The sequence below is a fragment of the Panthera tigris genome, chromosome C2 (genome assembly GCF_018350195.1).
Source record: "Panthera tigris isolate Pti1 chromosome C2, P.tigris_Pti1_mat1.1, whole genome shotgun sequence".
Lineage (NCBI taxonomy): Eukaryota > Metazoa > Chordata > Mammalia > Carnivora > Felidae > Panthera > Panthera tigris.
The window spans coordinates 444949-464225 of record NC_056668.1 but is presented as its reverse complement, the minus strand read 5'-3'; the positions used below and the strand labels follow the sequence as shown (position 1 = coordinate 464225).

The window sequence follows — 19277 nt, the reverse complement described above, 5'->3', positions numbered from 1 at the left end:
AGGGAGACCGAGAATCCCAAGCAGGCTCTGCGGCTGTCAGCGCAGAGCCCAACGAGGGGCTCGAGCCCACAACCGTGAGATCATGACCCGGGCCAAAACTGAGAGTCGGACGCTTAACCAGCTGAGCCTCCAGGTGCCCCTGTACTGCAGATTTTAAGCAGGGCTGTAGAAGGGTTAGCAAGTATGGCTCTATAGCTCTTCCAACTCCTGTTTGGGCACTACCAGGAAAAATAGTCATCATCACTTATCGTCTGGGTCCCATGCTTTACTTTTTGTGTAAGTCGTTTTATAAATAACTTACCGGAGTAAGAATAAAGCAGTAAGTTAAAATGATATTAAAAATTTTGATACCTCTTTTTAAAATTTTTAAAATGTTTTTTATTTTTTATTTGAGAGAGAGAAACAGTGCGAGCAGGAGGGGGACAGAGAGGGGGAGACACAGAATCCGAAGCGGCTCCAGGCTCTGAGCTGTCAGCACAGAGCCCTACGTGGGGCTTGAACTCCTGAACCTTGAGATCATGACCTGAACCACAGTTGGACGCTCAACCGACTGAGCCACCCAGGTGCCCCATACCTCTTTATATCAAGTAAATTTTTGTCACGTAGAAATAAAAATTAAAGAATATTGATATGCTCTTAGCAAGTGGGATGATGGAGGTTCTTGATGCAAAATATTGTGAGTTGGAGCCTTCTTGTGAGTGATGCTGGATGAGACTATCATGCTTCCTCTTTCTTCCTAGAAATGTTGTTCTGCACATTAGAGGGGCCTTGGTGGCTCTCATTGGGTTGGGTGTAGACTCTTGATTTCAGCTCAGGTCATGATCTCACTGTTCATGAGTTCGAGCCCCGCACGAGCTCTGTACTGAGTGCAGAGCTTGCTTGGGGTTCTTTCTCTCCCTCTCCCTCTGCCCCTCCCCCTCTGCCCCTCCCCCTCTGCCCCTCCCCTGCTCGTATACATGCTCTCTGTCTCTCTCTCTCTCAAAAATAAATAAATTTAAAAAAACGTTCTGTTCACTAATTCCTGATTTTGAGAAACTTGACTGAATATTGTATGTGAAGACTTGTAATCTGAGACTTCATTTTTACTGTCAGTTTTGCCATCATCCTTGGCCTCAAGTGCTGTTCTCTCTCAGCATTCATCTTTTAATTCATCTAATGGTTATGAAAGTCTGTCCTGTTGGCTTTCTTCTCGTTGCCATTTTGGGAAGAAAACAAAAAGTTCTTGGCTATCATGTTGAAGACAGGTTGCAGCGAGTCTCTGTAGTGAGTAAAAATACTGCAAGATGGTGATTTCACCGCACTGTTTCCTCATCCTCCGGGCGGCTCCCTTTCTCCTGTTTTCTCATTGTTTTGGTGGTTCTTGGCACAGTTGGATAAACTGCTGAGTCTGATGAAATAATTCTTAGGATGATGACATGGTGCCATGATAGATGAAAACAAGACTGCTCAGGTCCGTCTTGGATCTTAGACACTACACGGGGTCTAGTGGGCCCATGTAGTAATGGCAAAATAAAATATGTTTTACTCTATTTCTTAGAGAAGTAAGTAACTTTTGTGTGTGTGTTTTGAAGACCCAAAAGAGAAAATTTACGAAATATCAGCCCCCTCAAATAGTTATAACTGCTTAAAGAAGAAATGACTGGGGCGCCTGGGTGGCGCAGTCGGTTAAGCGTCCGACTTCAGCCAGGTCACGATCTCGCGGTCCGTGAGTTCGAGCCCCGCGTCAGGCTCTGGGCTGATGGCTCGGAGCCTGGAGCCTGTTTCCGATTCTGTGTCTCCCTCTCTCTCTGCCCCTCCCCCGTTCATGCTCTGTCTCTCTCTCTCCCCAAAAAAAAAAAAAAAAAAAAAAAAAAAAAAAAAAAAAAAAACGTTGGAAAAAAAAAATTAAAAAAAAAAAAAAAAAAAGAAGAAATGACAGTCATGTTGGGTCCAGCAGACCCCCATAATATACCCAGAGTTAAGGTGATGCTGTGGTTAATGACAAAGGCATGACAGAGACTTATAGGTATTTTGATTTCGTATTTCAAACATAGATTTTCTTTGGACATCACCTAACTTTTTTGCAGACAGTCATTATCAATTCATTTTGCACAGCAGATTAAAAGCCCAGAATTACTGTGAATTTATGGGCCAAAAAAACATCAGGGATAATTCATTGGGAAACTTTAAACTCAGGTTTGAGATGATAAAATACTCTTTTTAAAAATATTGAGGAATTTATTACAAATTATTAAGGAAAATTTTATCTAAAAATGGAAAATCATGAGGATGAAATATTTGAGCTTACATAAAAATAAGAGCATAGAAATTGTGCATGTGTCTGAAAGAGTAGAATTTATTGAGAAACTAAAAATTTAATAATTTAGACATCACTCGCACAGTGAAATAACTTGAAGCAAAATTCATTAGGAAGGACAGCAGCATCATTAGGGAAATGAGTCGCATAAAAAACGTTTAGGGATTGAGAATTGTTTCTGGAGGAAAGCATGCCGTGAACGAGTGGGGCTAGAGCTGGTGTGGGCACTGGCCAGAAGGCTGAGGTCGCGGCTCTGGACGTTGCTATAAATGCTCTTCTCTGGCCCTTCCCCTCTCAGCTGGAGGACTCCGATGGAGAGAGGACGGGGGCTTCGGCGAGGCCACAGCGGAACACAGACGGCGACCATCCGGAACAGCCTCGGGTCATCACAGAGGTATTCCTCAGGCTTCTCTGTTACAGCGTGTTGCTCCTGAGGGGGTTTCACCCTGTTGGAGAAATCCAGACCAGAGAGAGGACTCGGTCTCTGAAGGGTCCTGTCTCGTGAAGTGTAGAAACTCGAAGCAAAGAAAGCGGGCTTCAGAGCTTCCCCTGCAGGCCCTGCTCCCTTGGCACTGCCCCGGTGTGGAAGTCTCTGTGGGGACCCTTCTGACCGAGCCCACCTCTCCCTTCCTTGGGACCTCTGATCTTTTTTTGCCCGATGTTGAAGAGAGAAAGTTGCCTGTCGTGCGTTGAGGATAGCTGTCACGTGTGACCTCCCTCGCTCACCTGCCGCCTTGCTGTCGCGGCGTGTTTCCTGGGCCTGGCCCTCATCTCTCCCGTGGTCCCGTTTTCTGCCACAGGGCCTGACGTGAATTCCACATGTGTTGAATTAATTCCTTATGTTTGTTTTGTTTTGGTATTTGGGAGGAAATTTATTAGATACTGAACTGATTAGTTTTAAAGCGTTGTGTTAAAAGTCTGTATTATAAACAGTTTTTTTTAGGTAGGCTCCATGCCCAATGTGGGGCTTGAACTCAGAACCCTGAGATCAAGAGTCACATGCTTTACCAGCCGAGCTGGTGAGGCACCCCTAAAGCCTGTATTTTAGACGTTTGATTCTAGTGGGACTCAGTCCACATTACTTTAGGCAGTGAGCAAGTTTGGTTTTTAATCTGTGTTATTGCAGGAGAAATCTAGATCATAGGGCCTGGAAAAATGGTCTCTGGTGGGGTCCATAAAACTCACCCTTAAATACCCATTTTCATACTTGTTTTAAACTGTGACATATAGCATGTGCGCAGAGAAGTAGAAAGTACATAAAGTGTACACGCTTAACAAATGAATACACAGTAAATACTACACGTTCCTTCTGCAGTAAGAAATAGCACAGTGCTGGACCTGGAATCTTCCTCGTGCCCTGCTGCCCTCCTCCCCACACCCCAGAGTCAACACCGTCCTGATTTTCTGTGGCAGTTACGCTTTAGAACTTTGTGTCATTGGATCAGACGTGATTCTGGTCTTTTTTATCCTTTCCCTTCCAAAATCTTTGTGTCTTTGTGTTTTAGATGTATGTTGTGGTAAACAGCATGGCGTTGATTTTTAAAAATTATTCTGACAGGGTCTGTTTTTTTATTGGATAGTTTTTTTTAAAAATAAATGTTTATTCATTTTTTTATAAAAATTTTTTTTTAACGTTTATTTATTTTTGAGACAGAGAGAGACAGAGCATGAATGGGGGAGGGCCAGAGAGAGAGGGAGACACAGAATCTGAAGCAGGCTCCAGGCTTTGAGCTGTCAGCACAGAGCCCGACGCAGGGCTGGAACTCACAGAGCGGGAGATCATGACCTGAGCTGAAGTCAGTTGCTTACCCGACTGAGCCACCCAGGCGCCCCTGTTTATTCATTTTTGAGAGAGAGAGAAAGAACGAGCAGGGGAGGGGCAGAGAGAGGGGAACAGAGGATCCCAAGCAGGCTCCGTGCTGACAGCAGCAAGTCCAATGTGGGGCTCCAACTCTTGAACTGTTGAGATCATGATCTGAGTCGAAGTTGGACACTCAACTGACTGAGCCACCCAGGAGCCCCTGTGTGTAGTTTAATTCATTTATATTTAATGTAAACTTCGATGTGTTTGAGCTTACATTTCATTGGATTATTTTTTATCAGGAGATTTCTTTTTTTTAATTTTCCCTTTATTCATTTTGGAGTAATAATATACTCAGTTTCTATTCTTTTAATGGTGAGCTTATTACATACAACATTTATACTTCTTTATATCTAAATCTAATTAACACCTTCACTCTTTGATAGTACAAGGATGTTAGAATAGTTAAACTTCATTTATAATTCCCTCAGTGTATAGTTTTGTCATTTTTAAATTGTAAAATACACTTAACATAAAACTTACCATCTTAACCATTAAAAAAATTTTTTTAATGTTTATTTTTGAGGGAGAAAGAGAGAGTATAAGCAAGTGGGGAGGGGCAGAGAGAGAGTTTAGACAGAGAATCTGCAGCAGGCTCCAGGCTCTGAGCTGTCAGCACACAGCCTGACACGAGGCTCGAACTCACGAACCATGAGATCATGACTTGAGCCGAAGTTGGACACTTAACCGACTGAGCCACCCAGGTGCCTCTCAAGCTGTTTTTTTAATTAAGCATAACTGTCCTTTTTAATGAGCAGATCTAAATGTTGCCTAGTATTTAAAGGTATGATTAGTTACTCACTTTAAATTAAGTGTGTGGCTTGGGGGCGCCTGGGTGGCTCAGTCGATTAAGCGCCCCACTTCGGCTCAGGTCATGATCTCGCGGTTTGTGAGTTTGAGGCCCATGTCAGGCTCTGTGCTGACAGCTCGGAGCCTGGAGCCTGCTTCAGATTCTGTGTCTCTTTCTCTCTCTGCCCCTTCCCCACTTGTGTTCTGTCTCTCTCTATCAAAAATAAATGTAAAAAAAAAATTTTTTTTAATGTGAGGCTTGGGATTATTTGGATCACTTTGAGTATTTTGGCCTGCACACCTGTGTGAGAGGGCCACCGTGGGTGCTACTGCTTGAGACCTTTTCTCTTTTTAATATGTTTTCCATGTACTTGTCATCGTTTTTGGAGTAGCCTGTTGTGTTCTCATCTTTAGTGAGGTGTTTGTATGAGTTCCGTGAGAATATCTGTCTTGGCTTGTGGGAGTCCTTCCAGATGGGTGCTGGATTTGTATTTGATCAGTGTCCCAGAAGCAGCTCTTCACTAAGACTTGTTTTTAGGTCAGTTTCTTTGCTTGGGGATTTCTGCACCCCGTGGCATATGTAAATTTGTAAACAATATGAGGAATAGGCCTGGGTTTTAATTTCTCAGGAGAGCTGCCCCCAGCTCATCCCCTCTGCCTTCCCATTTGGAGATAGAGAAGCTTCCTGACCTCCCTGTACCTGGCCTTCCTCCCCACAGGCAGTGAGGATGTCTGTCCTGTCCTGCTGCACAGCCCTTCAGGAAACCTGGCAATGTCAGACATCACGTTACCAACCACCGGCCTGGCAAAGCCTCTGATTCTGGGACCATGTGCTGCTCTTAAGTGTCCCTGTCTCCCTAGATCATTTTAGATTCCACATCCCTTCTTTCTGGCACATGGCGGGGAGGTGTTCCCTCAAAAGTCACTTTTTTCTAGTGTTTATTTTTGAGAGAGAGAGCGCCAGTGGGGGGGCAGGGGACAGAGAGAGAGACACATACAGAAGCAGGCTCCAGGCTCTGAGCTGTCAGCACAGAGCCCTATATGGGGCTGGAACTCATGAACGTGAGATCATGACCTGAGCTGAAGTCGGGCACTTAACCGACTGAGCCACCCAGGCACCCCTTCAGAAGTCACTTTTGATATGTTTTATCCAACAATCCTGATGTTTATAGCAAAAATGTTTTAAGATTGTGCCTTTTATGTTTAAATGTTTGTTTGTTTGTTTTTTTTGTAAGTTTATTTCTGAGAGAGAGAGAGCGGGGAGATGGGGTGGGGGGGCAGAAAAAGAGGAGAGAGAATCCCAAGCAGGCTCCGCACTGTCAGCACGAGCCCGATGCAGGGCCTGAACCCATGAACCATGAGCTCATGACCAGAGCCAAAATCAAGAGTGGGATGGATGCTTAACTGACTGAGCCACCCCAGCGCCCCATGCCTATTTTATGTTTAGAACTGGACACTCCTATGTTACTGTTTCCCATTGGGGAAAAATCCTTAATTTGAAAAAGGATCCATGATGATATTTTAACTGGCTCTAGCGCTCCCCTTTGGGCACTGTGATTCCACATTCCTGGCCTCACAGATAGAGGCCGCTTGCGTGTGCGTCTTCGCCAACAGTACTGACCGCTTCCTGGCATCAGACGTGTGTTTCAGGAGCAGCAGGAGCCAAGGCTTACAGTCAAGGCTTTTTAAGTCAAGGCTTAAAATGGTCACAGAGGCTGGGAAGGGCCCAGAGGAGCTAGAGGAGGGAGGCATAGCTGTTCCAGGATTCATGTTCCTGGGACATGAGGCAGGTGCCCAGTGGGACAGAGGGCGGCTCTGCACCCTGCAGGGATTTTATGGCAAGGGCAGCGGACTCATGGAGTTTTTCAAGGGAGTATGACGAGGTCAGATTTGTTTTCTGAATGTATTACCCAGTCTCCAAGCCAGTGACCGCACATTAGGCCACGTGACCACGGGGGCCAGTCAGCCATGCTCATGGGAATGGCGGAATGTCAGGACTGGCCTTGAGCTTGTGGGGTTGATGGGAGGGGAGGCAGGAATAGGAGGACTGTGAGGGTTTGGGGGTGTTGTTGACTGAGGTAGCTAATGTTGGAGGAGCCCTAGTTGGGGCAGGAGAATTTCAGATTGGTTTGAGTCCGAGGTGCTTTGTAGACAAGCCTCAGAGAAAGGTCTGGGCTGTCATGTAAGGGACGCTGGGAGGCCTGTGGCTGCAGTGGCTGCTCCAGGTGGGGTGTGCTCCAGGGCAGGCTCTAGGCGGGGTGGGGGCTGGCTAGGGGAGAGGAGACTGGAATGCTCATAGAGGGCCTGTAGCTTTTCTTTTCCCTTTGGAGTATTGATGCTGAAAATTTTCTAGAGTTGGGAATATTAAGACAGAAACATTTTCTTTTTAATTTTTTAGTGTTTATTTATTTATTTAAAAAAAAATTTTTTTTTAACGTTTATTTATTTTTGAGACAGAGAGAGACAGAGCATGAACAGGGGAGGGGCGGAGAGAAAGGGAGACACAGAATCTGAAACAGGCTCCAGGCTCTGAGCTGTCAGCACAGAGCCTGACGCGGGGCTCGAACTCACGGACCGTGAGATCATGACCTGAGCTGAAGTCGGACGCTTAATTGAGCGAGCCACCCAGGTGCCCCTAGTGTTTATTTATTTTTAAGAGAGAGAGAGAGAGAGAGAGAGAGAGAGAGAGAGAGAGAGAGAGAGAGAGATGGGGTGCGAATGGGGAGGGGCAGAAACAGAGGGAGACACAGAACTCGAAGCAGGCTCCAAGCTCTGAGCTGTCAGCACAGAGTCCCAACGCAGTGCTCAAACCCATGAACCATGAGATCATGACCCGAGCCAAGTCGTACGCTCAACCGATTGAGCCATCCAGGCACCCCTAGACAGAAACGTTTTCTATGGTTCTTGACATACGGTGTCAAAATATCTCTTAAGAAAAAGTTACACCAACTTATTCTGTCGGTGACAGTATTCGGTTATTTTTCCATGTCCTTGGTGACATTGAGGATCAACATTATCAACAACTTTTGCCAATTTAGTTGCTATAAAACGATGTTTCAATTTACATCTTCAGGTTCAGCTTTTATTGGCACCCACCTCTTCCAGGCTTTTTGTGTGCATTTTCCCTCCTGTAAGTATCACTTCCCTCCTTTGACTGAGGGGCAGATGGCCCAGGGAGGTCACATTGCTGTCCCATATACACCTGCAGCCTCTCTTTCTGTGGGTTTCCGCTTTACTCCAGGCCACTTAAACAGGCTGAATGTTCCTTCGTAGTTACTTTTATTCAGATATAATTCATATGTATAAAATTCACTAAAGTACATATTTCAGTGGCTTTTAGTATAGTCACTTTGTTGTATGACTACAACTGTCTAATTCCAAAACATTTTCATTACCCTAAAAGGAACCTGCCATACCCACTGGCAGTCATTCCCCTTTCCTCTCTCCTTCCAGGCCCTGGCACCCACCAGTCAGCATTCCGTCCCTGTGGATTTGCCTGTTCTGGACATTGCATATTCACAGAACCACACAGTACGTGTCTGGCATCTTGCACCGAGTATATCTTGAGGTTATCAGTGTCATAGCACGTGCCTGTAGGTCATTCCTTTTTATGGCTGACTGGAACCCCTTTGAATGGCTTTGCCACACCTTGTTTCTGTATTCACCTGTCAGTGGACACGTGGGTTGCTTCCTCCTTCTGGTGATTGTGACCAGTGAACACTCCTGGACCAGTTTTTGTGCACACATGTTCTCTGTTCTCTCTGGGATGTCGTAATTGTTCCTAGTGACTGTTTTCTTGTGTGAATTCTCTGGGTCACATCCTTCGCTTTCCTTCTTCAGGAACGTGAACAAGAACGTATACTAGAAATTGCAGAACGGATGAGAAGACCGGAGGATGAGGTTGGCACACAGCAACCGGCGGAGATGTGGCAGGTCCAGCTGCAGACCCAGGTGACCCGGGATGCTTGGGCCCCCATCCAGGTGCTCGGGCATGGCTGGTCCCTGCACACTCACCCTGTGTCTTACACTCGTGGGTTTTGGGATCTGGGAGGGTCGCAGGAAGGAGAGGTTTGTCACAAAGTGGACAGATGTGTGTGGCAGCCTTGTTTTGTGTGGGGCCATCGGAAGGACAGGTGGACACGCAAGGATACTCGGGGGCAGTGTGTCTGGCCAGGTGCTGCTCACCGCACAGCCGGATGTTTCCCCATCAGCCATGCTCCCACTCATTAAACTCAGGCAGTGCCACCGCCATGAGCAAGGCCATCCTGAAGGCACATCTGACTCCCCTGGTGCCTGCCACCTACGGGGAGCATGGGGTGCTGTGGACATGCTCGTGTGGAGGGAGGGCCGTGTGCATCCCTGTCGCTCACTGTGGCCTTGCTGTCCTGTAGGACGTCCCTGCCGGCCTCTTGGGAGATGTGTTCTCTTGCCATGATTTCTGTTATTGCTCTCCTTTATTCATTTTCTTTCTATGTGCTTCTGGGTGTCCCTTAAGTGCCTAGTTCTAAGTATGTTTTTCTGTTGTTTGTGTTAATTGGGAATAAAGTATGCTCCCCGGAACCCTGGCCTTCTTCCACTTTCCCCCAAGGCAGTGGAAGGAGAAACAGATTCTGCACATCTTAGCCAGGCACAGAAGTGTGCCCACCTTCCAGAGCAGCCAAGTACAGAGCTCACTCTGTCTCTGGTCTGGACCTGGGGTTCCTGTTGGTGTCGTTAACTTGGCCGCTTCTGGGCACTCTTTGGCCTCACGTTTTGCCCTCATTGTCAGTGACTGTCCAGAGCTTCCCACTGTCCATATTCTGGTTGTCCTTCCCATGTTTCTGACGAGGGGCTTGCGGTCTCTGGAACGGCTGCTCACCTGTCTCCAGCCAGCAGGACAGGCCTGTGGGCTGGGGAGTCTGCCTGGAAGGAGCTTGGGGGCCACCCTTTGTGGCCTGGGAGCTCAAGGAGGACACCACCGCAGGGCTGTGGTTTAGGTGGAGGGAGAGGACACGTGGGCCGGAGGGGCTTCCGGATAGGATCGGGTGGGTGGTTTTAGGCGGTTGGGGAGCTGCTGGGCGGTGCCAGGGCTGCCAGAGGGCGGCCGGGACAACTGAGGTCCCGTGGGGGGGCCGAGCTGGTGTGCCGTCCCTTGAGTGTGAGCCCTCGTGGAGCAGGTGCAAGCAGCACGTGGCGGTGGGGTGCCGCTGCGGCATCCTTGCGGGCGCGCGTGAGCCGTGTACCAGATTCCACCTGCAGCCCAGAAACCCCTCTCTCTCCTGCAGCCGGTGCCCTCCCTGGAGCTGGAGGCGTTGCGCCTGAGTCTCAGCAACATGCACACGGCGCAGCTGGAGCTGACGCAGGCCAACCTCCAGAAGGAGAAGGAGACGGCGCTGACGGAGCTGCGGGCCATGCTCAACGGCCGGCACGCCCAGGAGCTGGCCCTGCTGCGGAGCAGACAGCAGCAGGAGCTGGGGCTTGTGCGGGAGCAGCACGCGAGGGAGCAGGAGGCGGCGGCGCTGCGGTACAGCCGCGAGACCGGTACGGGTGGGCAGGCGTGCGGGGGCTTCACCGCCACGCGTCTGCTTCGGGGGGGGGGGGGGGGGGGGATGTGGGTGACCCCGTAGGAGTGTCTCCCGGGAGTAGTGTTGACGTGCGAAGCGCGGGGCGCGCTGGCCGCCGTCCTGCCCCTGGGTGGGGCCGCGTGCATCCTGCTCTGTGGGGACCCTGTTGTCCCCTCACCTTGCATCCGCTTCTCCCGCGGGCTCGTGGCAGGTTTGGAAGCCACGCTGTTGGAGGTGACCTGCTCGTGTGCCGGAAGTGTCCGTGTCCACCTCTCATGGGACTGTGTCTGTGGCTGAGCTTTGTCGACTGACTCAGGGGCTTCTGGACGTGTCCCCCAGGCTGCGCACTCTGTGCCCAGTGGGGCCGTGTCGCTCCTGGTGGACAGCTTAGGCGCCTTTTCATTTGGTGATTCTCTGGCCTAGTCTGATCTCTTTGTTTACATCTGAGGCATACTTGTATGTTTTAATGTTTCTTTTGTACACTTTTTGTCAATCACTACTTTTTGTAAACATCAGTTTTACTTGTTTTTCATTTTTTTAAAGATAAAAAACTTCTATTCACGTATATAGATATGCCACTTATATATAAATACCGCCTTATTTCCAATTGGTATATGATAAGAGGACGTTTTTTACAAATTTCAAGTTTTTTTTAAATTCGGTCAGTAGATGTAAGTAACTGATAAGTTTTAGCAGGATATGTAGTTTTAATTGTTTAAATCTGACTATAACACGTTGGTGCTTTTAATAATGATGAAATATAAGCATCAGTTTTTTAACAACAGCTTGATTGTGCTATAATTCACACACCATACAATTCTACCATTCAGGGTATGCATCTCAGAGTCGCACACACATCCCCACAATCTAAGGTTACAAATTGATCCCCCAGAAATAAACTCTTGCCCATGAGCAGTCACCCCGTTTCCCTGCTGATCTGCCTATTTGTTGAGTTTTTCATTTGAAAAACGAAAGCGGTGTGCGTGGCCCTGGATGTGTTGAAAGTCTTCCTCTTCTCTGCACCCCACCCCCCAACCCCCACCTCCAAGAGGGAGCCCGTCTTCTCAGGTTCCAGGGTTACTGTCCTGTTTCCTCATGTGGGTTCAAGCAAACATAAATAAGTAGTTTGATGTCTTCCTGTTTTTGCTCATTTTTAATTTAAGTTTATTTATTTTGAGAGAACGGGCACACATGAGTGGGGGGGGGGGTGCAGAGAGAGAGGGAGAGAGAATCCCAGGCAGGCTCCATGCCAGTGCAGAGCCTGACTCGGGGTTTTAACCCACGAACCATGGGATCATGACCTGAGCTGAAACCAAGAGTCAGACGCTTAACTGCCAGCCCCCAGGCACCCAATTTCCTCATTTTTTAAAAGTACAAAACACGCTTTGGCTTAGGTCTCTTTCTGAGCCATTTGCTCTGTGCTCACCTCTGGTAACAAGACCACAGAGGGCCCACACTTGCCCTCTGCTCCGTGAGGCTCTGCCATGGGCTGGGCCCCCGTGACCTTCCCTCAGAGGCAGTGTCTGGCTCTTCGCTTGAGTTCTGGGCTTGCTCAGACCACCCTCACCTTGCTCGTGCACCGTTGACTGGCACCAGCTCCACCTTGGCTCGTTCCTGTGTCCCTTTCCAGGGCCCACACGTCCAGGTGTGTGTGCACCTCCCAGTCTATGCCGTGCCATGCCCGCAGGTCCCGCCTTTTCCCTCCCCTGCACCCTCAGCACTGGTACCTCTTTTCTTGTGCTTCTTCCCTCTCGGCTTGGGACCTGCTGGGTCCCAGAAGGTCTTTACCTGTCTGTCTGCCAGTACCTTGCCTGGAGTCTGGCACGGGGGGAGCCTGAATGACAGGCCTAGGTGTGTGGGGGCCCGGGGTGGGGCAGACAGACCAGAGCGTGAGCCCCTGCGGCCCCAGAGCCAGCTTGTGTCGGGCTGTCAGTCTGGCTGGAAGGCTCTGTCCGGATGTAGGCATGAGTATCATTTTTTAATTAAACCATACATCGAGTTCTTACTCCCCCACAGACACGTACCCTGTTGTCCTGTTAGTGTCGGTGAGCCTTCCTGGGGAGCAGCCCTCTCACCTCCTGAGTGAACAGACTGGGGGGAACTTCGATCTGATCTGCTTTTCTGTTTTTCTTGCAGCTGAGCTGAAGGAGAAGTTACAGTCAGAAATGGAGAAAAACGTGCGGATGATAGAGGTAGACGTCGTTAGAAATGTCACTCTGTGTCTGCAGGGTTTCCCTTTTGTCCTCTATCCCGGTGGCTTGCCCCCACCTCACCTCGGGCTCCCCCCAGGAAAGCCCCTCACCTGATTCAGACAAAATCCAGTCAGAGCTTTAATTGAATGTGCTGGTGGAGAATGCATTGCTTTTTGAGTTAGAGCCAAAGCATTCTTCTACTTGTACAGTTTGAGTTTGTGGGCACAGCTTATTGGGAGTTTTGTGTGTACTTGTTCTGTAGTGTGAAGCTCCTGCACCCCCAAGTCTGGTTCCCAAGTGGCCCCTATGGCCTGGCCTTCGCTCTGCTTTAGGACTGACAGATGTTCCCTGCAGGGAGGCACACTGTGACAACTGAGTCTAACGTGTGTGTGAAGCATGCAGGTTCTGGGTGCTTTGTTGGGGGGGCGGGGTGCAGGCGGAAGAGGGGTGGAGGTGGGGTGCACGGAGTGCAGCGAGGCTGGGCAGCAGTGGGCCCTGAGTGCTGTGCTGACTATCCCAGCTTGTCCTGCGATTGTCCTCCCCGGAGGAAAGAGTTCTGTTTTAGGGTGTCACGGGAGTCTCTCACTGGAGCTTTTGATTCTGATGATGGGGCCTTTTTCAAGGCTATATGTGTAGAAGGGCCTTCGATGTCGGTGATGGCAGAGGAAGTGGCTGGTGAGGTTGGAGGATGTGGGGGATGTTGGTGACGGTAGGGGACATGTGTGACATCGGGCATGTGGGTGTTTATGTCCTGTCTGTTCTGCTCAGGCTGTTGGTGGAGGCTTGTCCCAGGTTGAAGGTTTGTGCCCCAGCTCCCCACCTGTCTAAGCTGGACAGTGAGGACTCATTTCTTAGGGCATTTGGGACAGAGCCAGCCCCCAGAAGAGGTCAGGTGATGTAGCACCCTGGGTCTTTCGTGGGGTACAGCGCGTGAATCGTTGAGTGTAACCTCCGCCCCTGCTTTGTTTCTAGGCAGGCGATCCTTGCTGTCTCTGTGCCTGTCCCTTTAAGGGGGGACCATCCAGGTTCCTGTGCTGATAGTTGTATCTGGGCGCGGCGACTGCCCACACCTGGTTTTCGAATGTAATTTGAATTTTTTGCCACAGATCATCAACTGTTGGCCCATAGTCTTCTTCTTTCCTTTTGGGTTAGACCCTGAAGCAAGACTGGGAATCCGAGAGAGGTTTATGCCTGGAAAACCTACGCAGAGAATTGTCTGCGAAGCATCGATTGGAGTTGGAGAATTTACAAGACCAGTTTAAGAAAGAATTGGCAGAACAGAAAGCTGAATTGGAGAAGATTTTTCAAGCCAAAAATCAGGCTGAAAGTGAGTTTCTAATTAAAATGAGCAAGTTTGAAGAGGGGACTGAATGCTCCCGTGGAATGTGGAACAGAAGTCACGCGCTGTGACAGCCTTGAACAGGGCAGAGCGCCCTGCCTGCTGGCGCCAGAGTCACCCGTGGTGGTGGTGACAGGCGTGACAGGTGTGGGCCAGCTGGGCTGCTTGGGCTCAGCCTTGGAGGCTCTCTTCGTTGACCACAGACTTCTCCAGCTCCCTAACCTCTCCTGAAAACTTTATTTCAGAGATGTTTGTCCTTGTTCCATTGTTAAATTGCCCTAAGAAAACTAATACTGTGATTGTTTACCTTTTATCCCGGTCACCTGGTGCTGCTGCTGGAGAGGAGCTGGTGCCTGCCTGGGCTGCCATGCTCCTCCCTGATGCTCTCTGACCCTCCCTCATCCTCGGTGACCCTCCCTGACCCTCCCTCATCCTCTCTGACCCTCCTTCATCCTCCCTGACCCTCCCTCATCCTCCCTGACCCTCCCTCATCATCCCTCATCCTCCCTGACCCTCTCTCATCCTCTCTCATCCTCCCTGACCCTCCCTGACCCTCCTTCATCCTCCCTGGCCCTCCTTCATCCTCCCTGGCCCTCCCTCATCCTCCCTGACCCTCCCTCATCATCCCTCATCCTCCCTGACCCTCTCTCATCCTCTCTCATCCTCTCTCATCCTCCCTGACCCTCCTTCATCCTCCCTGGCCCTCCCTCATCCTCCCTGACCCTCCCTCATCATCCCTCATCCTCCCTGACCCTCTCTCATCCTCTCTCATCCTCCCTGACCCTCCTTCATCCTCCCTGGCCCTCCCTCATCCTCCCTGACCCTCCCTCATCATCCCTCATCCTCCCTGACCCTCTCTCATCCTCTCTCATCCTCCCTGACCCTCCCTGACCCTCCTTCATCCTCTCTGACCCTCCTTCATCCTCCCTGACCCTCCCTCATCCCTCCTGACCCTCCCTCAGCATCCCTCATCCTCCCTGACCCTCTCTCATCCTCTCTCATCCTCCCTGACCCTCCTTCATCCTCCCTGGCCCTCCCTCATCCTCCCTGACCCTCCCTCATCCTCCCTGACCCTCCCTCATCCTCCCTGACCCTCCCTCATCATCCCTGACCCTCCCTCATCATCCCTCATCCTCCCTGACCCTCTCTCATCCTCCCTGACCCTCCCTCATCCTCTCTGACCCTCCTTCATCCTCCCTGACCCTCCTTCATCCTCCCTGACCCTCCCTCATCATCCCTCATCCTCCCTGACCCTCTCTCATCCTCCCTGACCCTCCCTGACCCTCCTTCATCCTCCCTGGCCCTCCCTCATCCTCTCTGACCCTCCCTCATCCTCCCTCATCCTCCCTCATCCTCCCTGACCCTCCCTCATCCCCCCTGGCCCTCCTGCACCCCTGCGGACAGTGGGGTCTGGAGGGACGGAGGGCTGGGGTGGCTGTGCTCCTGTGCTGTTGAGAACGCCACACCCTGAGTGCGGTGTCCTCTCCCCAGTTGCGCTGAGGACTCTGGAGGCTCAGCATGACACAGACATGAGGAAGCTGCGCGAAGACCTGCAGTCTGAGCGCTGCCGGCACTTAGAGGACCTGGAGCTGAGACTCCGCGACCAGGAGATGGAAAAGCAGCGGGAGGTGGGCAGGGGCGCCCTTGGTTCTACTACTTGGCAAGGGAGGGGGTTTTAGGAGATTTTGGGTGGGCTTGTTTCCGTTTCTGTCATTTGCTGAAACTTAAGTACTGAACGTAAAGAGATGCGCGGTACTTAGCAGATACAAAAGTAATGGTAACGGTTTGTGAGGCTGATTTGACGGTTTTGCCCAGTGTCACACACGTAGGATCCATGTTCTGTACCAGGGGCTCTGGGGCCCCCACTCCAGGCGCTAGGAGTCTCAGGCCACATTCTCCGACCATAACTCTAGATAGACGAGGAAGTCCTTAGAAGACTTAACGAGGAACTTCTGTGCTGCTTCTGTATTCAGAGCTCTTTCCCTGTGGAACACCACATACCCACAGTAGGAGGCGTGGCCAGATCCTCCTCAGGTACCCGAGGGCTTCTGTCCAAGAAGTCAGGAGGTGGAGTCTGTTTCTGCCTGTGCCTGCGTTTCAGATGAGAAGAGGAAGTTGTGAGAATGGCTTTCACACCTGCCCTAGCAGCCTTTCCCCATCACCTCCCTGCTGATTATTCTCCTTTGCTGAAGCGTGCCTTCTGTCCTGTCCCCACATGAGAAACGGCTGGCGGGGCCTCAGTGCCACCGCAGGCCGGAGCTTCCATGTCCCATGTCCCTCAGCCCTGCAGTCGCGCTCCCCACTTGGTCCCCACTTCGGCCTCACCACGAGCCCCTTACGAGCCCCACGAGATGGTGGTTGCTGCTCTCAGCTCTGTGGATGCAGGGTGGGCTGGCTCCGTTCACCCCTGCAGAGACCCTTTCTGGGAAGGTTGACTGAAAAATGCAGAGAAACTCCCAACATACCGCAGGAGGGCTGAGGGAGGGCCTCTGGGGCGGACAATAGGGGGACCCTGGGAGGCCGGCAGTGCTGGCTGGTGCTGACTGGCAGTCTCCCCTGACAAGTTAGAGGATGCGTGTTTGGGACGACAGGGAAAGTTCCCGTCCTCGCAAGACTATAGTCGGGTACAGGCGTGTTATAAAATGAGCTGTAGTTTTTCTCTGGTGCCACTGTCGCCGGTTTTTGCTTGGCTGTAGCTTTAGGAGTTCACCTTGTTGCCCCCGGTGCTGGGCACAGACCTCCTGGGGATTGGCATTGGACGGTGCCTCACACTGTCGCTTCCTTTTCCAGGTAGAGAGCCTCCGAGCATCCTACGAAGAGCTGAAGGCTCAGTCACAAGAGGAAATTCGGCGCCTGTGGTCCCAGCTGGAGTCCATGAGGCCTGACAGACAGGACCTGACTGGTGAGGACTTTCATGTTGGAAGCTGAGATCCTCAGACACTACAGCTATGTGTTTTTAGTTGTTCAAGCTCCAAACTGGGACCTAAGAATAGCGAGCGCAAAAGGAACAATCTTGTAAACTTCCTTGAAGATTGATCTGTATGGTTTTAAGGTGAAAACTTGAGGGGCTTGGTTTCATCCTTAAACAAGTTGATTGAGTAGCGGCTACGGAACCGTGCGTCTTTCCTCACGTTAACGTGAGGCACCTCTCAGGTGTAAGATAGATAAAGCTTATGGTGGGGCTGGCGTTTGCCTGTTATCCGTGTTTGGGTGCCGAAGAAATGCCGTTGTCGGCGGGCCCTTGGGGGTACAGGTGTGTCTTGCCGCGCACCGCCTCAACCCTGGGAGCTCACTTGGGGCAACTGCTGTCAGGCTTCTGTGGCCCTGAGGGTGACGCCCCGGTCTGAGGGCCCAGCAGACCCACTGTGAGACCTACTGTAAGAGGAGTCCCTGCTGGCTGGCGTTACCTTCGGCAGGGGGAGGTCTGGACACACGGGCGTTTCTGCTGGTCTCTAGACAAAGCCTTTTTAGTCCGGTGGTCTCCCTTGCAGGGTTGTAAGGAAGGCCCAGAAACGTGTGCGGTGGATGAGGCCTTGCTGGCACCCCGCAGCCCCCTGCCCTCTGCTGTCCGCCAGCACCTTGTCTTTCCCACCATCCTGTTTGTCGATGGTGGCGGCGGGTGGGGCTCACGGCTCTCCTGCAGGTGGACTGCGGGTGTGAGTTCCTGCACGGTTCAGCTCTCACGTGATCTGTGGGGGAGCCTCGCCCTGGCCTCCAAGGGTCCTTATGGGGATGTTTGCTTTGAAACTTCTGGGTAGTGATCGGTTTACGTCCACATTACTTCAAGGCTAATTAATCATTACTTGTTAACCAGCCACCTGACAGTATTCTCTTGCTGAAAATAGTGGTGGTTGTAAGTTCTCTTGAGGTCAGTGTGTGTCACTGTACTGTTGCTCTTAACAGATTCTGGCAGACTTAGTGGCTTAAAGCCACACACATTTATTAGCTGGCAGATGTTCTGTAGATTGGAAGTCTGAGATGGTGTGGCTGGGTTTTCTGCCCAGGATCACCTGTAGCCGGAATCAAGGTGTTGGCTGGGCCTTGACCTGGCTCACTGAGGCTGACAGAATTGAGTCCCTGTGGTTGTAGGGCTGAGGTCTTGTTTCCTTGCTGGCTGTTGGCTGGAGCTCTCAGCTCCTCGAGGCTGCCCACAGTGCGGCCCCTTCACACTCAGAGACCCCAGCAGCACACGGAGTGCCTCTCTCGCACTTCCAGTCTCTCTGAGGCCTTCAGCACCAGCCTTAGAAAGCACTTTGCTTTGGGGGGGTGGGAATGGGATCCTTCCTGCATGAGGCACCCCCCCAGTGTAAGCCACGAGGGTTCCTGCTTCACCTTCATGGTGCCAGGACCAGGGCCCTTTCTGGAGTTGAGGGTCTGCAGTGTCTCCTGACGTTTCCTTCGTGTTTGATCCGAAGGTGATCTCATCATTCCTTCCCATTAAAGAGTTACCCGACCAGCTCCTGGTCCACGCGCCTCACGTGGAAGGACTAGGGCACCTAAAGCAAGACTTCCAGCAGCAGCAGCAGCAGCAGCAGCGAGAGAAAACCGAGCATGAGTCTGAGCTGGAGCAGTTGAGGATTTATTTTGAGCAGAAATTAAAGGATGCTGAGAAGAGTTACCAAGAAGACCTGATTCTGTTACAGCAGCGGCTGCAGGAGGCGAGTGAAGAGTCTTTTCTGGAATCTGTGGACATCAGGTAAATAAGTGATTTTCATCCTAAAGGTGTTTTTTGTTTGTTTTGTTTTTTAAAAGCTTTTTTATTTTTTTCAACGTTTTTTTTTTTTTTATTTATTTTTGGGACAGAGAGAGACAGAGCATGAACGGGGGAAGGGCAGAGAGAGAGGGAGACACAGAATCGGAAACAGGCTCCAGGCTCCGAGCCATCAGCCCAGAGCCTGACGCGGGGCTCGAACTCACGGACCGCGAGATCGTGACCTGGCTGAAGTCGGACGCTTAACCGACTGCGCCACCCAGGCGCCCCTAAAAGCTTTTTTAAAAAAAAATGTTTAGAGAGCGAGAGCAAGCATGCATGCACACATGCGAGCAGGGGAGGGGCAGAAGGAGAAAGAATCCCAAGCAGGCTCCGTGCCACCAGTGCAGAGCCCTACGTGGGGCTAGATCCCAGGAGCCATGACATCATGACCTGAGCTGAAATCAAGAGTTGGACGCTTAACTGACTGAGCCACCCAGACGACGCTTAAAGGTGTTTTTGAAACATGGGAGCCTTGAGCTAAATTGAAATCTAGTTTTATTTGTG

At 50.8% G+C, this 19277-nt stretch overlaps 1 protein-coding gene across 7 annotated transcripts in view; it reads left to right on the top strand.

The window, feature by feature from the left end:
* PCNT (pericentrin) overlaps positions 1 to 19277 on the top strand; it is a 134825-nt gene that overhangs the window by 18883 nt on the left and 96665 nt on the right. For 6 of the 7 annotated variants that reach the window (XM_042957273.1, XM_042957271.1, XM_042957272.1 and 3 more), the window contains exons 3-11: positions 2595 to 2690; positions 8400 to 8477; positions 8787 to 8897; positions 10211 to 10466; positions 12626 to 12681; positions 13834 to 14008; positions 15512 to 15648; positions 16811 to 16922; positions 18464 to 18716. In XM_042957273.1, the coding sequence (XP_042813207.1) occupies positions 2595 to 2690; positions 8400 to 8477; positions 8787 to 8897; positions 10211 to 10466; positions 12626 to 12681; positions 13834 to 14008; positions 15512 to 15648; positions 16811 to 16922; positions 18464 to 18716 (1274 nt within the window). The remainder of the gene's footprint in view (positions 1 to 2594; positions 2691 to 8399; positions 8478 to 8786; positions 8898 to 10210; positions 10467 to 12625; positions 12682 to 13833; positions 14009 to 15511; positions 15649 to 16810; positions 16923 to 18463; positions 18717 to 19277) is intronic. The other variant, XM_042957274.1, reaches the window with a different exon arrangement.